The 19744-nt window shown below is 56.0% G+C and overlaps 2 protein-coding genes and 1 long non-coding RNA gene across 4 annotated transcripts in view; 2 read left to right on the forward strand and 1 right to left on the reverse strand.

Moving 5' to 3' along the window:
• Nucleotides 1-18406, forward strand: part of LOC310898162 (uncharacterized protein) — an 81676-nt gene extending 63270 nt beyond the window's left edge. For both annotated transcript variants that reach the window (XM_083832682.1, XM_083832681.1), the window contains exons 4-5: nt 15142-15331; nt 15540-18406. In XM_083832682.1, coding sequence (XP_083688808.1) covers nt 15142-15331; nt 15540-15689 — 340 coding nt within the window. In that variant the 3' untranslated portion in view covers nt 15690-18406. The remainder of the gene's footprint in view (nt 1-15141; nt 15332-15539) is intronic.
• HAND2 (heart and neural crest derivatives expressed 2) lies at nt 8-2120 on the forward strand. The gene is made up of 2 exons (XM_083832680.1): nt 8-620; nt 1296-2120. The coding sequence occupies exons 1-2, from the start codon at nt 66-68 to the stop codon at nt 1392-1394; spliced, it is 654 nt and encodes a 217-aa protein (XP_083688806.1). The 5' UTR covers nt 8-65; the 3' UTR covers nt 1395-2120.
• LOC310898164 lies at nt 6161-10633 on the reverse strand. Its single transcript, XR_014583025.1, has 2 exons — nt 7645-10633; nt 6161-6472 (listed from the first exon to the last, which is right to left on the reverse strand). It is a non-coding gene; the product is annotated as an uncharacterized lncRNA (long non-coding RNA).
• Nucleotides 18407-19744: the final 1338 nt, after the last annotated feature.

Consider the following 19744-nt stretch of genomic DNA (forward strand, 5'->3'; position numbering starts at 1 on the left):
GCGGGGAGGGGAAAGCTTTGTTTTGGGGCCCCGGGGGGCGGGGTGGGGCGCGCTAGGGTGCGGGGATGAGTCTAGTGGGCGGCTTCCCCCACCACCCGGTGGTGCACCATGAGGGCTACCCCTTCGCCGCCGCCGCTGCCGCCGCCGCCGCCGCCGCCACCCGCTGCGGCCACGAGGAGAACCCCTACTTCCACGGCTGGCTCATCAGCAGCCACCCGGAGATGTCCCCCCCCGACTACAGCATGGCTCTGTCCTACAGCCCCGAGTACGCCAACGGGGCGCCGGGCATGGACCACTCCCATTACGGGGGGGTGCCGCCCGGGAGCGGCCCGCCCGGGCTCGGGGGGCCCCGGCCGGTGAAGCGCAGGGGCACGGCGAACCGCAAGGAGCGGCGCAGGACTCAGAGCATCAACAGCGCCTTCGCGGAGCTGCGGGAGTGCATCCCCAACGTGCCCGCCGACACCAAGCTCTCCAAGATCAAAACCCTCCGCCTGGCCACCAGCTACATCGCCTACCTCATGGACCTGCTCGCGAAGGACGACCAGAACGGGGAGGCGGAGGCCTTCAAGGCAGAGATCAAGAAGACAGACGTGAAGGAGGAGAAGAGGAAGAAAGAGCTGGTCAGTGCTCCGCCACGGGCCGCGACGGGGCGGGGGGGCGAGGCGGCTCGGCGCCGGCCGCGGGGGGGTCCCAGCTGCGGGGCGGGGGTCCCGTCCCATCCCGTCCCGGGCCGGACCCCGACGGCGCAGCCGAGCTCGGTGCATCGGGGGCGGCCCCGCGGCCCCAAACGCGCGGCTGGGGGGCGCGGGTCTCTGCGGCTTGAGCGCGCTGCTGCGGGGCGAGAGGCGGTGAGAGGCGGCGGGGAGCCGCGGCCCGCTTCCAGCCCGGCCCGGCGGCACCCTGGGGCCGCCCTCCCCCGGCTTTCGGCGGCGGCTCCTCCGCCGCGGGGCCGCATTTTGCCCGGCGCGCCGGTGCCCGCCTCCCCGCGGGCCCGCAGGGGGAGGCTCGGCGCGGCCTCGCCGCGATTCGGCGAGCCCCGAGGTCCCCGCCGCGGGCCCGCACACGGGCGGCGGAGGCCCGGAGCGGGGCGAGAGACCGCGGCGAGACCCCGCGGAGGCCGCCCCGAAAATGCCCCGCAGGCCTCCGCCGGAGCCCGCGGCTCCTCCTCGCAGCTCTCTCGCTCGGGCGCAGTAGGAAGCGGAGGAAGCTCTCTAATCTGTTTTTTCTCTCCTCTCCCCGCTTTGTTTCTCTCCCCTCCCTCCCTCTCTCTCTCCCTTCGCATCATGCCTCCCCAGAACGAAATCTTGAAAAGCACAGTTAGCAGCAACGATAAGAAAACCAAAGGGAGGACTGGCTGGCCGCAGCATGTCTGGGCTTTGGAGCTCAAGCAGTGAGCACGGCAGGACTGGAGGAGCCGTCCTCTCAGTCTCGGTAGCGAGCTCTCCTCTGAGGACTCTTTGTATTTGGAATCATCCAGTTTATTTATGTGCAATTTCTCCCCCCACCCCCCCAAAATGTGGATATTTGAAGGAGAGGGAAAAAGCATTCCATATATGAATATGAAGAGGAAACTCCAGCTTGGTAAGGGGTAACGTCTCTAATGGTTTCGTGAATGTTATTTGCTCTGTATAAAACACACGGGGAAAACAGAACCGTAGAAAAGAAAAGAAAAAAAAAAAGTCCCTCCCTGGCATTAGTGTGTATGTGAAGTGTATCTTTAATACTTGGCCTTTTGGATATAAATATTCATGGGATTATAAAGTTATATTTCAACAGAAGCAGTTGCACCAATGTTTCGGTTGATTCGGTATTTAGTGTTGTAATTTTGTTGTGGTCGTTCAGTATTTGAAGATGTTTTCAGCAGTTATTGGTTATGTGCACTTCCGTCCGTAAGGGAAAAAGTGGAATCTAATTAATATTGAAGGTGTAAACGTTGTAAGTACTCAATAAACCACTGTGTGTGTTTTTTACAAAAAAAAAAAAAAAAGGAAAAAAAGGAAAAAAAGAAAACCCAAATCTTTTTATGTTTTATACCTCAAAATGTTTTGAATAACAGCGTTGTTTATGGCTTTTTTTCATAATATTTAAAATATTCGGAAGTAAACTAAATTATAAAGATGGCTCCGAAGTTTATTTTTAAACAAGTGACTGAGGGAAAGGAGGGGTAGAGGGAGGGATCTCGCCAGCCCTGTGAGTGTCGAACATGCAAACGGCAGTTCGGCAGAGGAGAAATGCCTTGCGGTGGTGTTCTCCAGGCAGGAGACCTACTGCTAACGGGAAGCGGACAAGGCTGCAAACGGGCCCGGCAGCGCCAGCCGCGCCCGTGCGGGCTGCTCCCGGCGGCGGTGCCAGGCGGAGGCTGCGGCGGAGGCTGAGGCTGAGGCTCCGGGGGCAGGCGTGGGAGGCTTTTAGGGCTTTGCTCGGAGCGATTATGTAACAGGTAATTCTACGTCAAGCACCAAAGAGCGAACAAGGCGAGGGATTTGCGCGGGGGTGGGGGGAGGACGGAAGATTTACAATGAGAGACGGTGAACTTAATATTAACTTTGTGGTTCCCAAAACTCTCCTGGGTTGCACGTTTCCAGTCAGCAACAGCGAGCTGATTTTTTTTTTACTTTTTTTTTTTTTTTTACCTTTTTCTGGTTGCAAACTGCCGCAAGCCGTGCCACGGTTCTGCTGTGCGTTCATCTATCTGCTTCCCCAGTATGACCGCTCTTCCCCTATGTTTGTGTAGCTACCTGTCTGCAGGCTCCTTTGCAAGGCTCCTGGTGCCAGGCCACTGGGTTTTCTGCTCCCCGGCGTCGGCGCGAGCTGCAGCGGTCCACCTAGACGCTCGGTGCTGGGAATCGCCTGGCTTCCCCCCGTGTGGTAGGCAGGCAAGGCAGAAACTTAAACTTTTTGCGAAATAATCTTGTTCTAGGTACGCTCGGTCAATTCCCGGTTAGACGCGAGGTTTTTACACTTTTCCCATAATAGAATTCGAGTTCGTGTTTCTGCGCCGTTGAAACCCTTGCTTAACTCAGCTCAACCTAAACCCAGCTGGCTCTCTCTCCAGGTCCAGGGCTGCCTACCTGCCTGCCTTCCCCTGCCGCCGCGCCTAAGGAAGTGGCTCCCGAAGCGACCCGACAATAAGCGTAGGTAGATGTGCAATTGCCCATAAAAAGATAAGGGAGTCCCCGCGCCGCTTCGCCGCCCCCGCTGACAATGGGAAGGTTGCGGGGTTACAACAACCAGACAAAAGTGATGTGCCCTCTCTCCCGGCGGGTCAGGCAGCCCGACTCTGCGCTCCGCCGTGGGTCTGTGTTTACCGACACTTGCCTTTGTTTATAACACTCGCAGAGAAGAATCTCCCCTTGTTTGCTTTTCCTTGCCTGTTAGTTGCCCAGCTGATAAACCAGAGGACCTCGCAGCCCCCCGCTCCACCTTCGCCCAAATCTCTTTTTTGCACGCAAACGGCGAAGGAGGATGGCTCCAGGGGGGCGAGGGGTGTAGGGCGGCAGGGCCAGCCTAGCCTTCCCCTGCCCCAGCAGCCGAGCTGTTGCTCCCCGGGCCTCGGGGGACAGAGGGAAATCGCCCACCCCCTGCCCCCCCCCCGGGCTGCACGGCCGGGCGCGGGTTGCGGAGGCGGCGGCCGCGCCGCTGGGGGAACTCGCCGCCGCCCCGCGGGGCTTTCCGATCGGTACCTCTCCCCTTTCCTCTCCTGAATTTCTCAGGGATATCCCCCCCCCCCCCCCCTCCCCGGACCCGCTGAGAAGGATTTCTTTTAATTGCTCGGTAATGAGAATGTTGCCATTTTCTCAGGAGCAGTCATTCCCGGAGCTAAATCACAAGAGCCCTAGACAGGCCGGAGCCGACAAAAATGTAGGTTTTGACGTTAAAAGCTAAATGGGGAAGCAGGGCGGTAGAAGGTAAATTGATGGTAGACGGGGATGTCAGTGCCCTGGCCCCAGCTCCCGGCGAGCGGAGCCGGGGGCTGATAAGAGCGGAGCGCTGTGCCCGCAGCCAGCCCGCACCCTGTGGCCGGGGCCGGCGGCTCTGGGGGGGCTTTTTTTCGGAGGTGACAAGCACGTAGCAGTCCATGGGACCGGGGAGCGGGGGTCTGTCCCCTCCGCAGCGTTTCCCTGCGCTGTGCCGGTGGGTAGGGATGAGAGGGAGGCGCAGGGGGTAGGTGCGCTGCAGCCGGGTTGCTCTAGCCGTGTCCCTGCAGGCGCACGGCCCGTGTGTACTCGCCGCTTCTTTTTGTCGCTGGGGGAGCCTCTGCTGTGCCTCCAGAGAAAATAACCTTTTTTTTTTCATTTGAAAAGAAACAGCAGCACAACTACCCCGGCTGGCGTGCCTCCTGCCCTGCCCTCCCAGGAGGCCTCCCCTCGGCTCCCCGGGCCCGAAACACAGGCGGCGGTCGGCATCCACGGGAGAAAGTGGGGGCACCCACCCCTCGGGGGCACGGTCCGGCGCGGCCCGGCTCTGGTTTAGGCGGAAAACAGTGCGGTTTTGGCTGCTCGGCTTGCCCTCTGCGCCATCGGGCGCGCTGGACACCCCTGCAGCTCCACAACGGATTTCTTAATGTTATTTTATTTTGTTGGTTTATTTATTTATTTATTTATTCGCCCGCTCGTTCCCGGGAGCGCCAAGAGCTGATTGCAATAATTAGCGCTGATTTGCAGTCGTTGTCAAAGCGGGGCAACGGGGCCTTTCTGGGCCAGCCGCAGACACCCCTGGAACAAGAGCTGAGACATCCGCGGGCAACTGTAAGGACATAAACACGGCCGGGGGATGCCATCGAGACAACGTGATCTTGAAAGGTGGGAGGGGAGGAGGGGGGGAAGACGGTTAATAATAAAACCTCTAAGCAAAATATCCTCCTCCTGCGCTGGGAAACCTAACCTTAATCCTCCTTTTTCACACGTACTCGCCCAGCGGCTCGCAAAGGCACCCAGAAGAAAGCTCCAAGTAGCGGTGGGAAGGAAACGCGTCCCGCGCTCCTGCAGACATAATCCCCTCTGGTGTAACGAGGGGCTTGTCAATGCTTTATATATTTTTAATTCGGAGCCTTTTGTTTTATTATTATTTTGCGGGCCGTGAAATACGGGCCTTCGCAAGCGAACGCTAATCTTTTCTACTTCTAATTGGCCAATTACTGATCAGCTGTTCCAGCTCGTCCTGCACACGGGAGATTAAAACCGAGTTGTTATCTGAATTATACATTCACATAAATTCTAGCAAAGCCTGCCGATACGCGGGGCCAGCGCCTCGCTGGGAATCCCTGTGGCCCTTTCTCCCCCTTCCACGCCAGCGTGGTGTGTGTCTCCCTCTTCCCCAGCTCCCCCCACCCCCATTTTCCTCTCGAAATGTCGCTGCTTTGATGATCCGATTGTAGAGCATTGATTACAAATTTATTCTCAGACACTATATAAGTCTTTATATCTGCTATTAGGGACATCTGGGAATGATTAGAGCCCTCCCTCCCCCGGCTCTGCTCCCTCTATCTCGCAGCGAGGAGCTATAGACATGTTGACGTCAGATCAGACGGCTAGGAGCCATCCTGCTCTCGACTTGGGTGTAATCACGGCAGCGCTTTCCAAGCTCCAGCCCGGCCGCGGCCGCCAGCTGGAATGCGGGTGCAGCGGGACGGCGCTCGCCGGGGCTCCGCGGCGAAGCTGGATTTTCAGCCCCCGGAGGTTCCGGCGCTTCTGGAGCCCGCCGCCGGGGCTGCTTGGTCGGTGGGTTGAAAAGAAGCAGCTTTGCTTCCCGTGGGGGTGCTCGCCCTGCTCCTTCCCGGCCGGCGCTGGCTTTATCTTCCATTTCTCCCGGCGCGCTCGCCCGGAGCACTGCCTTCCAAACCAAACAGCAGGCCAGGCAGATCTCCACCTTGTGTCTTGGCAGGAAGAAATGAGCGAAGCAAAGTGCAGCGCTTACGTGCGGGCACCGCGGGCTGCCTTCCCCGCACCCCCGCAGCCCGCTATCCGAAGCGGCGGTCGGGTTTCCAGCGAGCTGGAGGCCGCCCTAAATCCGGAGCAATCCCGAGGCGAACGGGCGTGCTGCCGGCGGGGAGATGGCTTTGCACCTGCTATTAAGTCCTAATGCTAATTGAGAGCTGGGGCTGCCTCAATGTCGCGCCGAACACCTCGGCGGGACCCGAGATCATCTTTGTCAGACTCGGTTTTACAAACTCTTTACTTTATTGTTTTGTACATTTCTTTCCCCCCTCCTCCGTCCAAAGAGATAAAAATAATAAGTCGATAAATACAACTTGAGCCTCCGCCGCCTGCTCGCGAAGTCTTGGACGGCCGACACTTGTCCAGCTGTACGTTGCACTCGGTGCTGCTACCAGGAAGGGGGGGGCGGAGGGATGGGGGTGAGAAAGCAGTTGATCTCGTCTCCAGAGAAAAGAGATAATGTTAGATTATTTGTCTGAAGGATTAAATTCTCTGGGTAAAGCACTCCTGCCAGGAGTAAAAAGCCCTGTGTAACCCTAAAGGAAAAAAAAAAAAGTGTTTCCATTTCTTTGTTCCAGCAAAATAAAATGAAATGAAATAAAAACATATAAAATAACCCCCCTAAGATACCGCAACTCTCCGCTGTGTCTATGTGTAATCTCGAAAGGAAAAGGAACATTTCCTTCCTAAACCAGTGCAAACAGTGCGCTGTGCGCTCGGCTTCGCACCGCATTCCCCAGCCCAAGGGCTGGGGCAGGGGTTGGGGAAAAGCGAAGAAAACTGGCAAGTGAAGGCAAAGAACAAAACAACCCCACGGACACGAACGCAATGGGAAAACTCCCAACAAATCCCATCGCAGAGCTTAGTGGTCGCTGCCCTGCACGGCCGGAGGGAGCTGTTGCCCTGGCCGGGGACTGTAGGGCCGGGGCTGCCCGCAGCAGAGGGCAGGGAGCCGGGGGGCTGGATCCTGCCGGCCGGGGAAGGCGGCGGGGACCGGGCTGGTTTCGGGGCTGTGCCCAGGGACAGGCGGGAGCAGGGTTTGGGGAGCAGCGGTGATGTATCGGAGGCACAATGGGGATCGGAGCGCCCGCCTCCGGGAGCCTTTTATCCAAACGCGAATGCTGTTGGAGGGAGAAAGAAGCCCCTGTGTTGCCCAACTTTTTCAGGAGAAAAAATGTGGTATTGTATTTTAATGCAGAGCAGTAGAGTCGTTTTCCCGGCCACGTCTATCGAACAAACATGTGGGGATAATAGAGAGGACGATTCTCCTATAGGGGTCTCTATTTGCATGCCATATGTGGCTATAGGCTAAAACAGCTGCGCATAATGAATTTTTAGAAAGCTAAATGCGTATGCAGACCCATGGAAGTTTTCTAAAAGCGGCCTGAAAGACAATGAAATGTTCTGCCAGAAAATACAGGAGGCGGAAGAGATTAAAACTAATAATAATAATATCAGGCCCCCCACCCCCCCCCCAGCCCAGCCCAAGCCCCAAGCCTCAAGACTTTGCTGGGAGCCCTGCCCGGAGGAAGACCCCGGCAGCCGGGCGGGGGGTCCGTCAGGGCTGTGGGGCCGTGCCGGGCCGTGCCGTGCTGTGCCGGTCCGGGGTGCGCGCCCGCGGGGCCGCGCAGGGCGAGCCGAGGCGCACGGCCCGGCCTTGACTGCCTCTCCCCCCAATCTGGTTTTCATAGAGCCGCGCGGTAATTACCTAAAGCCATAACTGTCTCCGAAATTATTCATTAAAGTCATTCTCAGGAATCTCGCGGCGCTGGCGCTTACATTTACGGCCTTTGCACCATCAGAGTATGACACTGCCTTTTCGCCCCGTTTCCTCGGCGGCGGCTTGTTTAAAATCGAGGAGGGGAAGGGGGGTACTGCTCCCTCTCCCTCTCCCTCGGTGGGTTTGTTTGCTCGGGATTCAGGTTGTTTTTCCCCTTTTGGCGAAGGAGCGCGATGCAACCCGGCAGACACCCTGGGAGCGAGGAGGGTATTTTGGGGAGTTGCAGTGTTGTGCGGAAGATCATGTCTGTGCCCTGTGGTGCTGTCAGCTGTGACAGATCCCAGATGCAGCCGCTACTGTATGGCAGATTGAGTTTCTCAGCAGAAAACTCTCTCCCTCCCTCCCAAACGTCTTCAAAAACCTTCTCCAGATACTGCGGGTCACTTAGGCTCAAACGGGGAGAGAAAGGGGGAAAAAAGGCTTTCCCTCCACCCCACCCTCTCTCTTCCCCGAGCCTGAGCTCTCCGGGGTGCGGGGAGGCCATGCCTGCTCCCCTCCCCTCCCGGGGTGTCCTCTGCCCCCCTCCTCGCTCCCGGTCCGCCGCGAGCCCGCCGCCGACCACGGGAAGCCTCGTCCAGGTAAGCGGGGGGCGGCGGGGAAGGGGACGGGGCAGGAGCCTGCGGCCGGGGGGGCCCCGAGCCCGCCCCCCTCCCTCGGCCGGGTCTCGCTGCCTGGACGGGGCGAGCCGGGGGAGCCGGACGGCGAGGGGATCCCGCTGCCCCAGGCAGGGCCGGGGATGGGGGGGACTTCGGGTCGAAACGGGACCCCCCCAGCCCGGATCGGTTCGGCTCTGCCGGTGCCGCAGCCTCCTGGCAGCGAAAGCACAACGCTGGGCCGAAGCGGGCTGGGGGATTCTCGCCTGCCTCCCGGGAGGGACCCCCCGGGCTTAGGCTCCCGGGGGGGCTGTAAGCACGGAAAAGGGACGGGGGGACGCGGCTGGAGGACGCGGGCGGGACGGGACGGACTGGCGGGGGGGCGCCGCTCCTGGCACTGGCACGGGAAACAGTCGGAGGTTGGGACCCCCCCGCGGCCCCCCAACCTCGTACCCCCCCGCTTTTCCTCGCCGCTGCGAGGAAGCGGTAGCGAGCCGGCTTTAGCAGCTCTGCAGGGGCTGCGGCTCCCGGGAATCTCATCCCGCTCTTCCACGCGTGCCCTGGGCCTCCTGCCCCTCCTGCCCGCACCCCCGTCAAGTATTCACCCCCCCACCGAGTGCCGAAATCGGAGGCCGAGGCTGGGCTGTTTCCTCCTGCAGCCTTTCTCCCACCTCCAGCGAGTATTTGGCGCTTAAGGGCTCTAATCTGTCTGGCACCGGGCGGGTCCCACGCCCGCGGATCAGCCCCGAAAGCCTCCGCACCGGGCGGGCAGAGACCCGCTGCCTCCGGCCGAGGGGGGCTCCATGAGCCGAGCCTCGGGCTTCGGCCTCCGAGCAGCGCCTGGATGAAGACGACCTGGTTTCACGCATGCACATGCCTCCTGTAAACGATTCCTGCCACCCTCGCTCTCGGTCCTTCTTTCCCCATCTGAAGTAAAAGGCTTTAATTCAGCCGCTCGCCCAGCCCCCTTCCCTCTCTCTCTTTTTTTCTCTCTCTCTTTTTTTTTTTTTTAAAGCTCTTGCCTTTAGCAGAAGTATAATTGTGACCCTGCCTGATCCACAGAGCCTCCTGTTGGGAGCAGTTAGCTGTGGTTGCATTAGGCCGAAGGACCTCCCAAGTGGCGGTGGCCTGGGTGTCATAGGAAGGGACTCTGCACATTGTCCATTCTTTCTCATCAAAGTCCCAGGCACCGTGGAGCCAACAGTTTGGTGGAGCAGGAAAATAGTAAACAAGCCTCCCCCCTCCCTTCCCAAGCCAGCAGCGCCGTGATCTTCCTAAGAGGCAAGAAAATGTAACAAACTTTTTCATAACTTCAGCTCTACGGTGTGATTTACATTTCCGGCTCCCCTGTTGGAGTGGCAGTAATTTACAGCGTGATAAAAACACTTTTACAACGCCAGAGCATGTTCGAGTAGTGTCTCAGTGTGCAGAAAGGTTTTAAAAGAGGACACACATCAGAAAATGTTATTTTCTCTGCCTTTTTTTTTTCCACCGTGGCTTTCTGAAGAGACAAATGAGTTGAAATTGCAACGTAGGCAAAAAAAAAAAAAAAGTAAAAAGTAGACAAGGGCTGAAGCAAACGTGGATGAAATCAATTCCCTGCTTTTGTTTGTATGGTGTATATTATATGTCCACATTTCTCCTATTTCTGCAAGGCTTTCGCTTAATGCATGCTTCTATTTTCGTGCTTTCGGGCCAAATCCTGCTTGTCTTGCCGCGGGGGATGCTTTCATTCGGTCATGGATCTATTGTGTTTAAACAATTTCTTTTATTCAATAACTCATTTCTTCTCCGGAGTCTTAAACCGAGTAGGTCTGTTAGCGTTTATGAAAGGGAAGCATCTTTTATTCAGTTCTAATTTCCCTAATCTGATATAGGCAGCTTTTCCAAATACCGGGGTAATAGGGTTACCCCTTCTCCAGGAGCATCCAGTTTGTTCCAGCCACGCTCCTCCACCAGGGAGGACTCCTGCGGCGGGGCAGGACGGGTCTGGAAACTAATGGACACCATCCCTGTCCTAGGAGAGACGATAAAGTTTAGTAAATTACAAATATGCGAATTTGGCAAACAGTTAAGGATTAAAATGATCAAACGATAAAAAAAAGGGGGGCAATGAATAAACCACATGTAGCAGTTGCCGCTTTCATGACTTCGGTAATTATTTACACCTGAATCGTAGTTTACTCCAGCCACGGTTTCAAAAGTAAACCTTTAAAGAATTTAATTATTTCCAGTTTTCGGCCACAGAGATAAAAACAAAAAAAAAAATCAAAATAAGAAGTGTGGGTTAGCGAGCAAATGCTGTCTCCCGGCTCTCCTAAAAGTCTTTCCGTGCTTTTCCGTCTCGAAGACCAACGCGGCCCCTCCGCGCCCCCCAGCCCGCGCACGGGGGCGCGCCCCGCCGCCCGTGCGCGCCCCCGCGGCCTGAAGCAGGGGCACGGGGGCGAGCCGGGTGCCCGCACGGTCTGGGCGCTTGGGGCTGCGTGCGGGCCAGGCGCGCTATTGAAGCGTGTGCGGGGGGACTGGCCGGCTCCTTCCCTGCGCTCTGTAATAGCTCTGTTATTCTTGCTAAACGAGCAGGATGGCTCTGCGTGACCCCTCGGCATTTAAAACCGTTTTCTATCACCGCAAGTGTGCCGGTGGGGGGGGGGGCGGGGAGGGCAGGAATCTACAAGTCATTGAGAACAAGCGGGGAAGCCTGTGATGTATGGCACGTTTTATCTTTATTTAGGCAGCGTGTCGTTCGCAGGATGGCCCGGGTTTCCGTGCGCGGTGGGGGGATGAGGCACATCCATCCTTCGGCAGCACCGGGAGGGAGGCAGGGGCACATCTCTTTCCCCTTCTCGCCGTTTTCTGCGTGTGAAGTCGGCACTTTTCGGAGAAAAAAAAAAAATAAAAAATTTAAAAAGGAGTTGTGGGGAGCAGGGCCGGTGCTGTGGGGCCGTAGGGCATCACCCCGTGGGCATCCCTCTGGGCTGGGACCTCTTGTCCCGACCGGACCCCTCGTGGCTGTGGGCACCGCTGAGCGCTGCAAGCTGCGAATATTTTCAGTATTTCACTGCTCGCTGCCCTTAAATCTCCGTTTTCCCCCCTCCGGGGCTGCCTTGGCATCCTTCCCGCAGCCGCGCATCCCTCCGTGCCCTGCGGCCGCAATGGGATGCGCAGGGCTCGGGGGCGCCCGCTCCCGCGGCCCCTTCGCTCTGCCCAGCCGCCGCCTGCCAGGATGGGGTGGGATGCTCCTGGAGGCCAATCCGTGCCGGGATTTTAACTTTCTGAAGCTTCTCCGCACCACCAGCAGCCGCGACCTGTGCAGGTTTTAGACGCTATCCCCGCCCCGAGCCGCTGCGTTAGCTGGGGGACACTAGGGACAGGTGGGGGCGTAGAGAAGAGGGGAGCTTGTGGCATAGGACTCAGTCCTCGGCTTCTTTAGGGCGCTGGCTCCCACACCGTAAAACATCTGTAAGAAGTGTCTCGCTCCCTTCCGTAAAACGAGCTGGGAGTTGTATTTTTATTTTGATTTTGGCAACGGGAAAGGAAAACCATGCTGGGTGCAGAGAGGCGAGGAGAGGAGGCACATGGGCTCTAGCTCATTTTCCTACAGAGATAAAGCACCTCAGCCATGTGCTTAGTCATACTTCGCATTTTTGGTGGCCGGTCGTGGTCGTGGATTTCAGTGCTGTTGTATTTTTCACCCCATTTGCGATGACTTTACTGGCGCGTCTTACTCCTTTTCGAGAACAAAGTTATTTCGGAGCTGGCCAGCTCTGAGAAGACACGCACCCACCTAGGATGGAAAAGAGCATAGCCTATGGAAGCCGGGACACGACCGTTCCCACTGCAGCATCTCATTAAAAGCAACAAGAAAACAGAGGCTGAAACATGATAAGGTCATATAATATATTCGGACTGAGCCTAAGCCGTATAAGCATAGAAGGTGTTTAAAACTTGAACGTTTCTCTGTTATTTCTTTCGCAAACATATGGTTTAAAATAGACAAAGCAGTCGTTTTATTTAATTGGGCGTATATATAGACATCCATATATAACTCCCCCCAAAGAGAGCTCCGACACCTGTTATAAGCTCCGAAACAGGAGATCACAGAGCAAATGCTTTCCGCATTCTTTAAATGATAAACACCGTTCTCAGGCAGAATAGCTACAGGAAAGCTTTGCTAAGTAAATACGCTACGAAAATATACTTGAGGTTGAATTAAGCTTCGGTCGGGACGAAAAACGTGTCGGATTCGCCCTGCGTTTCCCCAGTCGGACACATCCGCACAGACCGCTGGAAATGCCTTCATTATTTTCTTAAATTCTGGAGGGAGTAGTTTGCTGAATTTGCTGGGGTTTATTTTCACTTGCTCAGTAGCGGCAGGGAAAGACCGGGAAAAGGCGGTCAAGTGAAAAGGGCTTGTTGCAAGGATGGCCAGGAGGAAAAAAAAAATAAAAAATTCTCCATTATGCCAGAGCGAAGACAGGCTGGGGGCTTCTGCCCCGAGAAGCTGGGGCTCTCTGCGTCCCAGCAGGGCTGCCCTGGCGGCAGCAGTGAATTGCCCCCGGGCACCCCTGTGCAGGGTGCGGGGCCGGGGCCGGGCCGGCCCGCCCGGGCCATTAGCGAGGCAGCGCGGCGGAGGGGGCCGCGGCCGCCCTAATTGTTTTCCCTGCAGATGTTGTCCTGGTGTTTAAAGGACTAAATCCCAACTTCCAGGCGCAGCTGGGGTATGTTGTATCCTATCAATTCATAACAGGGAGGCATTCTGGAAAGACTCGTAAGAATATTTATTTTAAAATGTGTGCTGAAAAGATATATGCCGGGGGGAGGGGGGACAGGGTTGGGCGTCTCGAGTTTTGTTTCGAAGCCAAAATGGCACAGTTCGAGTTGTGAACAAATGGTTTCCAGAGAATAGTTCTTTTCTCTTTCTTTTCCCCGAAAAAAGGTTGTTTGAAGTTCCTGGATTTTTAAATGTTAAATAATATTAATACCAAAAGAATACTTCGGGGCTTCTTGTTTTAATTTTGAAGGGCTCGCATGTGTTTTTTCTTTCTTTCTTTCTTTCTTTCTTTCTTTCTTTCTTTCTTTCTTTCTTTCTTTCTTTCTTTCTTTCTTTCTTTCTTTCTTTCTTTCTTTCTTTCTTTCTTCTTTCTTTCTTTCTTTCTTTCTTTCTTTCTTTCTTTCTTTCTTTCTTTCTTTCTTTCTTTCTTTCTTTCTCTTTCTCTCCCTCTCTCTTTCTCTCTCTCTCTCTTTCTCTCTCTCTTTCTCTCTCTCTTTTCCTTCCTTCCTTCCTTCCTTCCTTCCTTCCTTCCTTCCTTCCTTCCTTCCTTCCTTCCTTCCTTCCTTCCTTCTTTCCTTGCTCTCTTGCTCTCTTGCTCTCTTGCTCTCTTGCTTTTCTCTGTCTTTCTTCTGTTTGGAATCTCCTTGCAAACTGACCGTGTTCGGGTTATTGTTGTTATGCGTAAAAGAAATAAATAACCCAATAAATAAAGCAGGCTCCTGTTATGACAAGTTCCAAGCCAGAGCAACATTTTACAAGTTAAGAAAAAAAAAAAAAAGCCCTTGAGGAAAAGGGAAAAAAGAAAAAAAAGGGGGGGGGTTAATAACAGAAGCACTGTCAGTTGCCGGGGTGTGGAGCCCCGGCCCCGGGCAGGCGCTGCCGCCGCCGGCCCTCCTCCGCCCCAGCCCCCGGCCCCAGCCCCCGGCCCCCGGCGCTCGGGGCCGTCCCGTCGCGGTGCCCGGGGCACGGCGGGGGCCTGGCGGCCGGGCGCCGCTCCCAGATCCGCGGGTCTGCGGGATCAGCCCGCAGCGTTTAGCACCGGCAAATCCTCCACGGAGCAGCCGGCGGCGCTGGGAAGGCGCAGCTCGCTTGGAGGCTCCCAGAGGATGCCCCGACAGCCTTAAAACCGGCGAGGAAAGGCGGAGGAAGGGCGGCAGGGCCGGCTGCTTCCCAATCCCACCCAGCTGGGAGCTGCCCCTGGTCCCCCCCGGTGGGGCCGGGCTGTCCCATTAACCTGTCTCAGCATCTTGAACCGCAGCCCGGGCGCTTTTTCCCCCCGAAATGGAGGGGCAGAAAAAATAAATAAAATAAATTTGGGATTTTGGAGGGGGGTGGGAGTGGATCACATTGACACGGTTCGGTGGAAGGGAGGCTGTTTTTTTTGTCTTCCCTCCCCCCCCCCCCCCCCCCTTTTTTTTTCTTTTAAAGCTGTTAACTCCTGTTTATGGTCGAAATGTTACTCTGTGTGTTTTGGTTCGTTCTGGCTGCCATTGGTTGGCCTGGGTTTAATCAGAGGGAAAAAATGCTAGCCGCAAATGTAGCTATTGTTTGGCTGGAGAGGAGGAGAGCCGAGGGGACGGGGGAGCAGTGCTACCGGCAGGGGTGACAGGGACGGTGGGAGCAGCTCCCCCTCTCCCGCAACTCCTCTTCTGCTCTCAACCCTTCCCAAAAGCGAGCTCCCTCTGGCCCCGACCTGCCTGCAGCGGTGTGCAGAGGAGCCGGAGGCACGTTATCTCGGGAACATAACGCTAATAAACGTGCTCATATGTTGGACATTCCCCTTGCATGTTTTATAGGGTTTCACTGGTGGTGCTTAATGGGCTGGGTCACCGGGACTGATGCTAGCGAGGCTATTAGGATTAAGTAACCTAATGAATCGTAGGGCCATTAGCGGGCTTTGAAAGAAGGTAGTTTTCCCTGTAACCTGGTCTTCTGCCTCTTAACACGGGCAATTATTTTTAACTGTCCCTCAATCACGAGTCGGAGGGGGGGCTTTTTTTTTTTTTTTTTTTCCTTTCTTTAAAACCCCTCTCTGATGCCTAGCAATGGATTTCTTTGCAGGAGGAGCCTCTCTTTTTATCCCGGGGTTCCTCGGAAGCCGAAAACCCCGGCTGCTCCCTCCCGGCCCGGCCCAAGTGAGCGCAGAGGGCAGCGCAGGAGCCCCCGCGGCGGCTCTGTGACTGAGGGGGAAGACACTCCCAGTTTGGCCCCAGCCAGGTGCCTGTCCCTTTGCCCTTCTCGCCTAAGGCAGGTAAGAAAAGCAATGTAAGGTCCCTTCTGCAGCTGCTCGCCCCGCATCTCGCCCCCACGATGCGGGCAGGGGGCAGCGGTGCTCGGGGTGGGGGGAGCGCAGGTTGACACACGGGTGAGCTCTTGCGCCATCCACCGTCTTGTCTGGCGGGGAGAAAGCAAACTTCTTTTTTTTTTTTTTTTTTTTTTTTTTGGCACCGGGATTTAAGATTTGCGCCGCCGAGGATTTTGCAGACCTCGTTGATTGCCCGCCGGAGAAGGGGGAGGCTGGATGCGGCCCCAGGTTACGGACCGTAAGGCTCACTCGGGGCGGCTGTAAGGGCGGTGAGGATCTCCGCTTTAACGGGAACGAGTGTTAACGGCTAATTAAATGGGATCGGAGCTGAAATGTTCTTCCCGTGGGTTTGTTTTTCAGGCCGTTCGCACTGAAAAAAAAAAAAAAAAAAAAAAAAAAAGCAGAGCGGTGTGCTAGGTTAACAAAAAATAAAATAAAAAGAAAAGAAAGGAAAAAAAGAAAAGAGAAAAAAAGAAAAAGAAAAAGAAAAAAAAAAAAAAGGAAAAAAAGCAGCAGGAGGATGCTGGGAGCAGAGGAGAGACCGCAGGCTTTTGGCTGGGCGCCCCTCGACGGCTGTGGGCGGCGGGGCTAGTGGCCACAGGGGATGCCCGATTTCCCGATTTTCTGGCTACAAGGGGGCAGGGGGGCACCGCACCTGTCTCGCTGCTCGACCCACGGCTCCCGGGACGAGGCAGCTCTTTTTTGGGGGCCGGGGCACGGTCGCGGCGGCGGGAGCAGCGCAAGGTGTCCGCCTGCAGAGGGGAGGAAAGCTCCAGTCTGGCTGACTTTGAAAGCCTCCACTTTCCCACAGCTTTTTCAATCCCCAATACTTTTCACACCCTATTAGGAGTTAATGCCGCCGAAACCGCTAAACGCTTCCATGCCTGAAGGTACGCCCCGACGGGGGCTGCGCCTCTCGCCCCCCGGGGGCCGGCGGGGCTGCAGCGGCGGGCCGGGGCTCGCTTCCCTGCTCGAAATTCCTTGGATGCTTCGAGGCTGGGCTAACTCCTCCGGCCTGCTGCCTTTCTAGGGGAAGAATTCCCGGGATACCTTTTCGGGAAGCGCCGGGGGAAGCTGCCGGAGCCGCCCCAACTCCCTGGGGGTATGGCAGACGGCAGCCCCCCGACGGCTTGGCTGCGGGGCCGCAGCCAGCCCCTCCGTGCGGCCGGCGGCGGGGAGAGCTCCCGGGGGGCGGAGGGGGGAATAGAAAGCAGGTGAGACCTTGCCTGCAGTCAGCGGATTCTCTTTTTAATTGATTTTTAATTTAATTTTATTTTTTTCGGGAGCCCAGCCGGGGGACAGGGGGCAGTTTTCGGTGTCTGGCACCTTTCAGCCAGACCTCGTCCTTGGTGTGCCCCCAGCCTGGCCACTCTCTCCTCAAGGCCGAGGGCAGGGAGAGGACAGCTCCTTCCCTCATCTCACCGCGACGGTGCCCGACCTGCACCCACGTCGCAGGGCAGAGCCTGGCGGGCACGTTTTCTGCCCGTTTTCCCACTGAAGCCCATGGGGAAGTTCTGGGGGACGTCTCTTGCCACTTCTTTGCCAACCTGCCAACCGCCTCCCCAGCCAAACCGGCCGATTTTGGGGGCTGGCTCTGCCTCGCCTGGCTTTGGGGCCACTTCGGGCCGCAGGAGCATCACCTGGCGGATGGGGCTCCCCCTTGGGGTGGGCTAAAGGGGTTGGAAGCAGCATCCCTCAGCTCCGCCTGTGCTTCCCTCGAAAGCTTGTGGCGGGGAAGGTAAATCCGTCAGCACCGTGCACTTGGCGGAGGGAGGATGCCCGCGCCCCAGCAGCGCCCTAAACCCGCTTCGGGACCGGCACAGGAACCAGGAGGATCCCGCCCTGCTCGGTGTGACCTGGGGCCGGGTGTCGGCCGTGTCCTGCCCGGCACTGGGAGGATTTGGACCTCCTGGCGGTTATTCACGCGGGACAGAGCCCCTCGGGGCTACAGCCGGGAGGACCCTCTGGAAGGGATGCTCCGGGCGGGGACTGGGATGCGAAGCGAGCGCTGGAGGGGCCGGCAGCTGGGTGGCCACGGCGGCCCTCATTACAAGGTGTCACCCGCGGAGAGCTGTCACCGCCTGCTGTCCGCAGGCACAAACCCCCGGCAACCGCGGGCAGGTAACAGGCGGCACTGGAGAGCTGCAGATGCCGGCGTGACCCTTCTCCGGTGGCCCCGATGGCTGCCCCCAGCAGCCGCTCCCCTCCGCCCTCGCCCTTCATCGGTCCCCTCTCCACGCCTGCCTGTCCCCCGCCGCCGCCGCCACCGCCCCGCTCCTCCCGCAGCGGAGCGCCGCAGCACTCGGAGAGAGAATAGTACCAAAGCCATGGTGTGCACAAAGAACGTGTAATTTTTTTTCTTTTTTTTTTTTTTTGCTTTAGAGGCATTTCTATATTTTATTATTTTATTGTTTTATTTTATTTTATTTTATTTTATTTTATTTTATTTTTATTTTATTTTATTTTATTTTATTTTATTTTATTTTATTTTATTTTATTTTATTTTATTTTATTTTATTTTATTTTATTTTATTTTATTTTATTTTATTTTAATTATTTTTTATTTTATTTTTTTCATTCCTTTTCATTTCATTCCTTCTTATTTCATCCTTTCATCTATCTATCATTCCCGCGCCGGCTCTGTTTCTTTGTCCGTGCTTTCCTGCGCAGGCAGCGGCTCTGCCTGAGGAGGGGCTGTTTCTTAAAACCTAATCGCGCCCTCCCCACGGGTCCGAAAGCAGCAGAGTGGGAGCCATTCCCCCCCCCCCCCCCCCCCGGCCACATCTGTTCCACTCCTCAGGTCTTTCCATGGGTGCACGGCGGCTCCGCGTGGGCTCAGCGCGGGGGGAAAGGCGCCCCGGGCTGTGCACGGCGAAACACGTGGGGGTGCGTGTGTATAAGTGGCTATACATCTCTGCACGTGTGTGTATAAATACCTGCGCATGTACCATTAATATATGCTTAATTAATACAATCGAATGTACATGGCATTATTTTAGTTACCTTATTAAATAACAGGGAATTAGTCCTGCAGTTTCCCTTCATTTGCGTCATGAGCTCCAAGATCCTCAACAAAAAAAAAAACCTGGGGAATATTTAGATATGCTTTTACATATTAAACATATACAAAAGACATTATACTGTACGTATAACCGCATATGAACATGGATGTATGGACGCGCATACAAATTTTATCGAAATACTCCGGTATTTAATACGGCAGGATAGGACAAGTGATGTACTATGACGTGATATGACAGAGTGTTCCTTGGCCAGACCACCCCCTGGGCTGGCAGCTCTGACCGACCCCCCCGATTCCCGGCGGGCTCCGGCCGCCGCGGCCCCGGCCCGGTCCGGATGCGGCCCGTGAGAAAGGGGCCGTGATTTGCCCGCCGCTCGGCGGGGTGTGCGGCGCTGCTGCCCCATGCTCGGGGAGAGCGGGCCAGTGGGAAACGAGCGAGCTGAAAACCGAGGTGGCTTCGAGCCTGGGGAGCTTCTGCACGCCCGGAGGATCGGGGGGGTCCGCGGCAGTTTGAAGGAGAACGCAGCGAGAGGGTGTCTTTGCTGATAGCATGTGATGTACGGCTTTTCCCCGCAGAAATAAATCTTATCCCAGGAGGCAAGGGGCGCCTGGAGTTATTGGCATATCTCGGTATCCCCTCTCTGCTCCCTCCAAAAAAAAAAAAAAAAAAATGGACTAAGAAGGAGAGGGACTACTGTGTAGGAAGTAAGCAAAGGAGCCCCGGGATGAGGTCCTTTCCCGGTGCATTGCGGAGAGGTGAGGGCTGCTTTTCATTCGTACTTCCTTTTCAAAACAGTCCTGTGCCTCCAGCAGTAAGACGTCAACTCAAAACCGCCGTTTCCAAAATTCACGTGGCACAGACCAGATTTTTCAAACACCTTGAGAAATATGAAAGAACAGGCATTTCCCCACTTTTTCTTTTTTCTTCTTCTCTTTTTCTCCTACAACTGCAGGCTGCGGAATACGAAAAACTTGGATAAATGCGTCCATCCCTCATGTATAACATGCCAGGACAGCGATTTCAAACCTGAATCAGTAACTCAGCTGATAGAAAAAAATAAAAATAAAAAACAACAACAATAAAAGAAAACGGGGAGAAAGAAAACCGCAGTCATTTTGGCTATTTGTTGATATTTTCCCATCGGTTTCTTGCACGAAGAGCCGAGAACGGGTACGCAGCAAGGCAGAGGGAGCTGCCGAGCGCCTGGAACCGGGAGCTGGGAGCTCCCCGCCGTGAGTCAGAGGGCTTTAAGGAGCTCTGCCTTCCCTTTGGGGAGCTGGGGATGGCGTTTCGGGGCAGGTACGGGGCCAGGCGGTCGGGCAGGCCAGCTCTCCGC

The sequence above is a fragment of the Anser anser genome, assembly GCF_964211835.1.
Source record: "Anser anser genome assembly, chromosome: 4".
NCBI classification, from domain to species: domain Eukaryota; kingdom Metazoa; phylum Chordata; class Aves; order Anseriformes; family Anatidae; genus Anser; species Anser anser.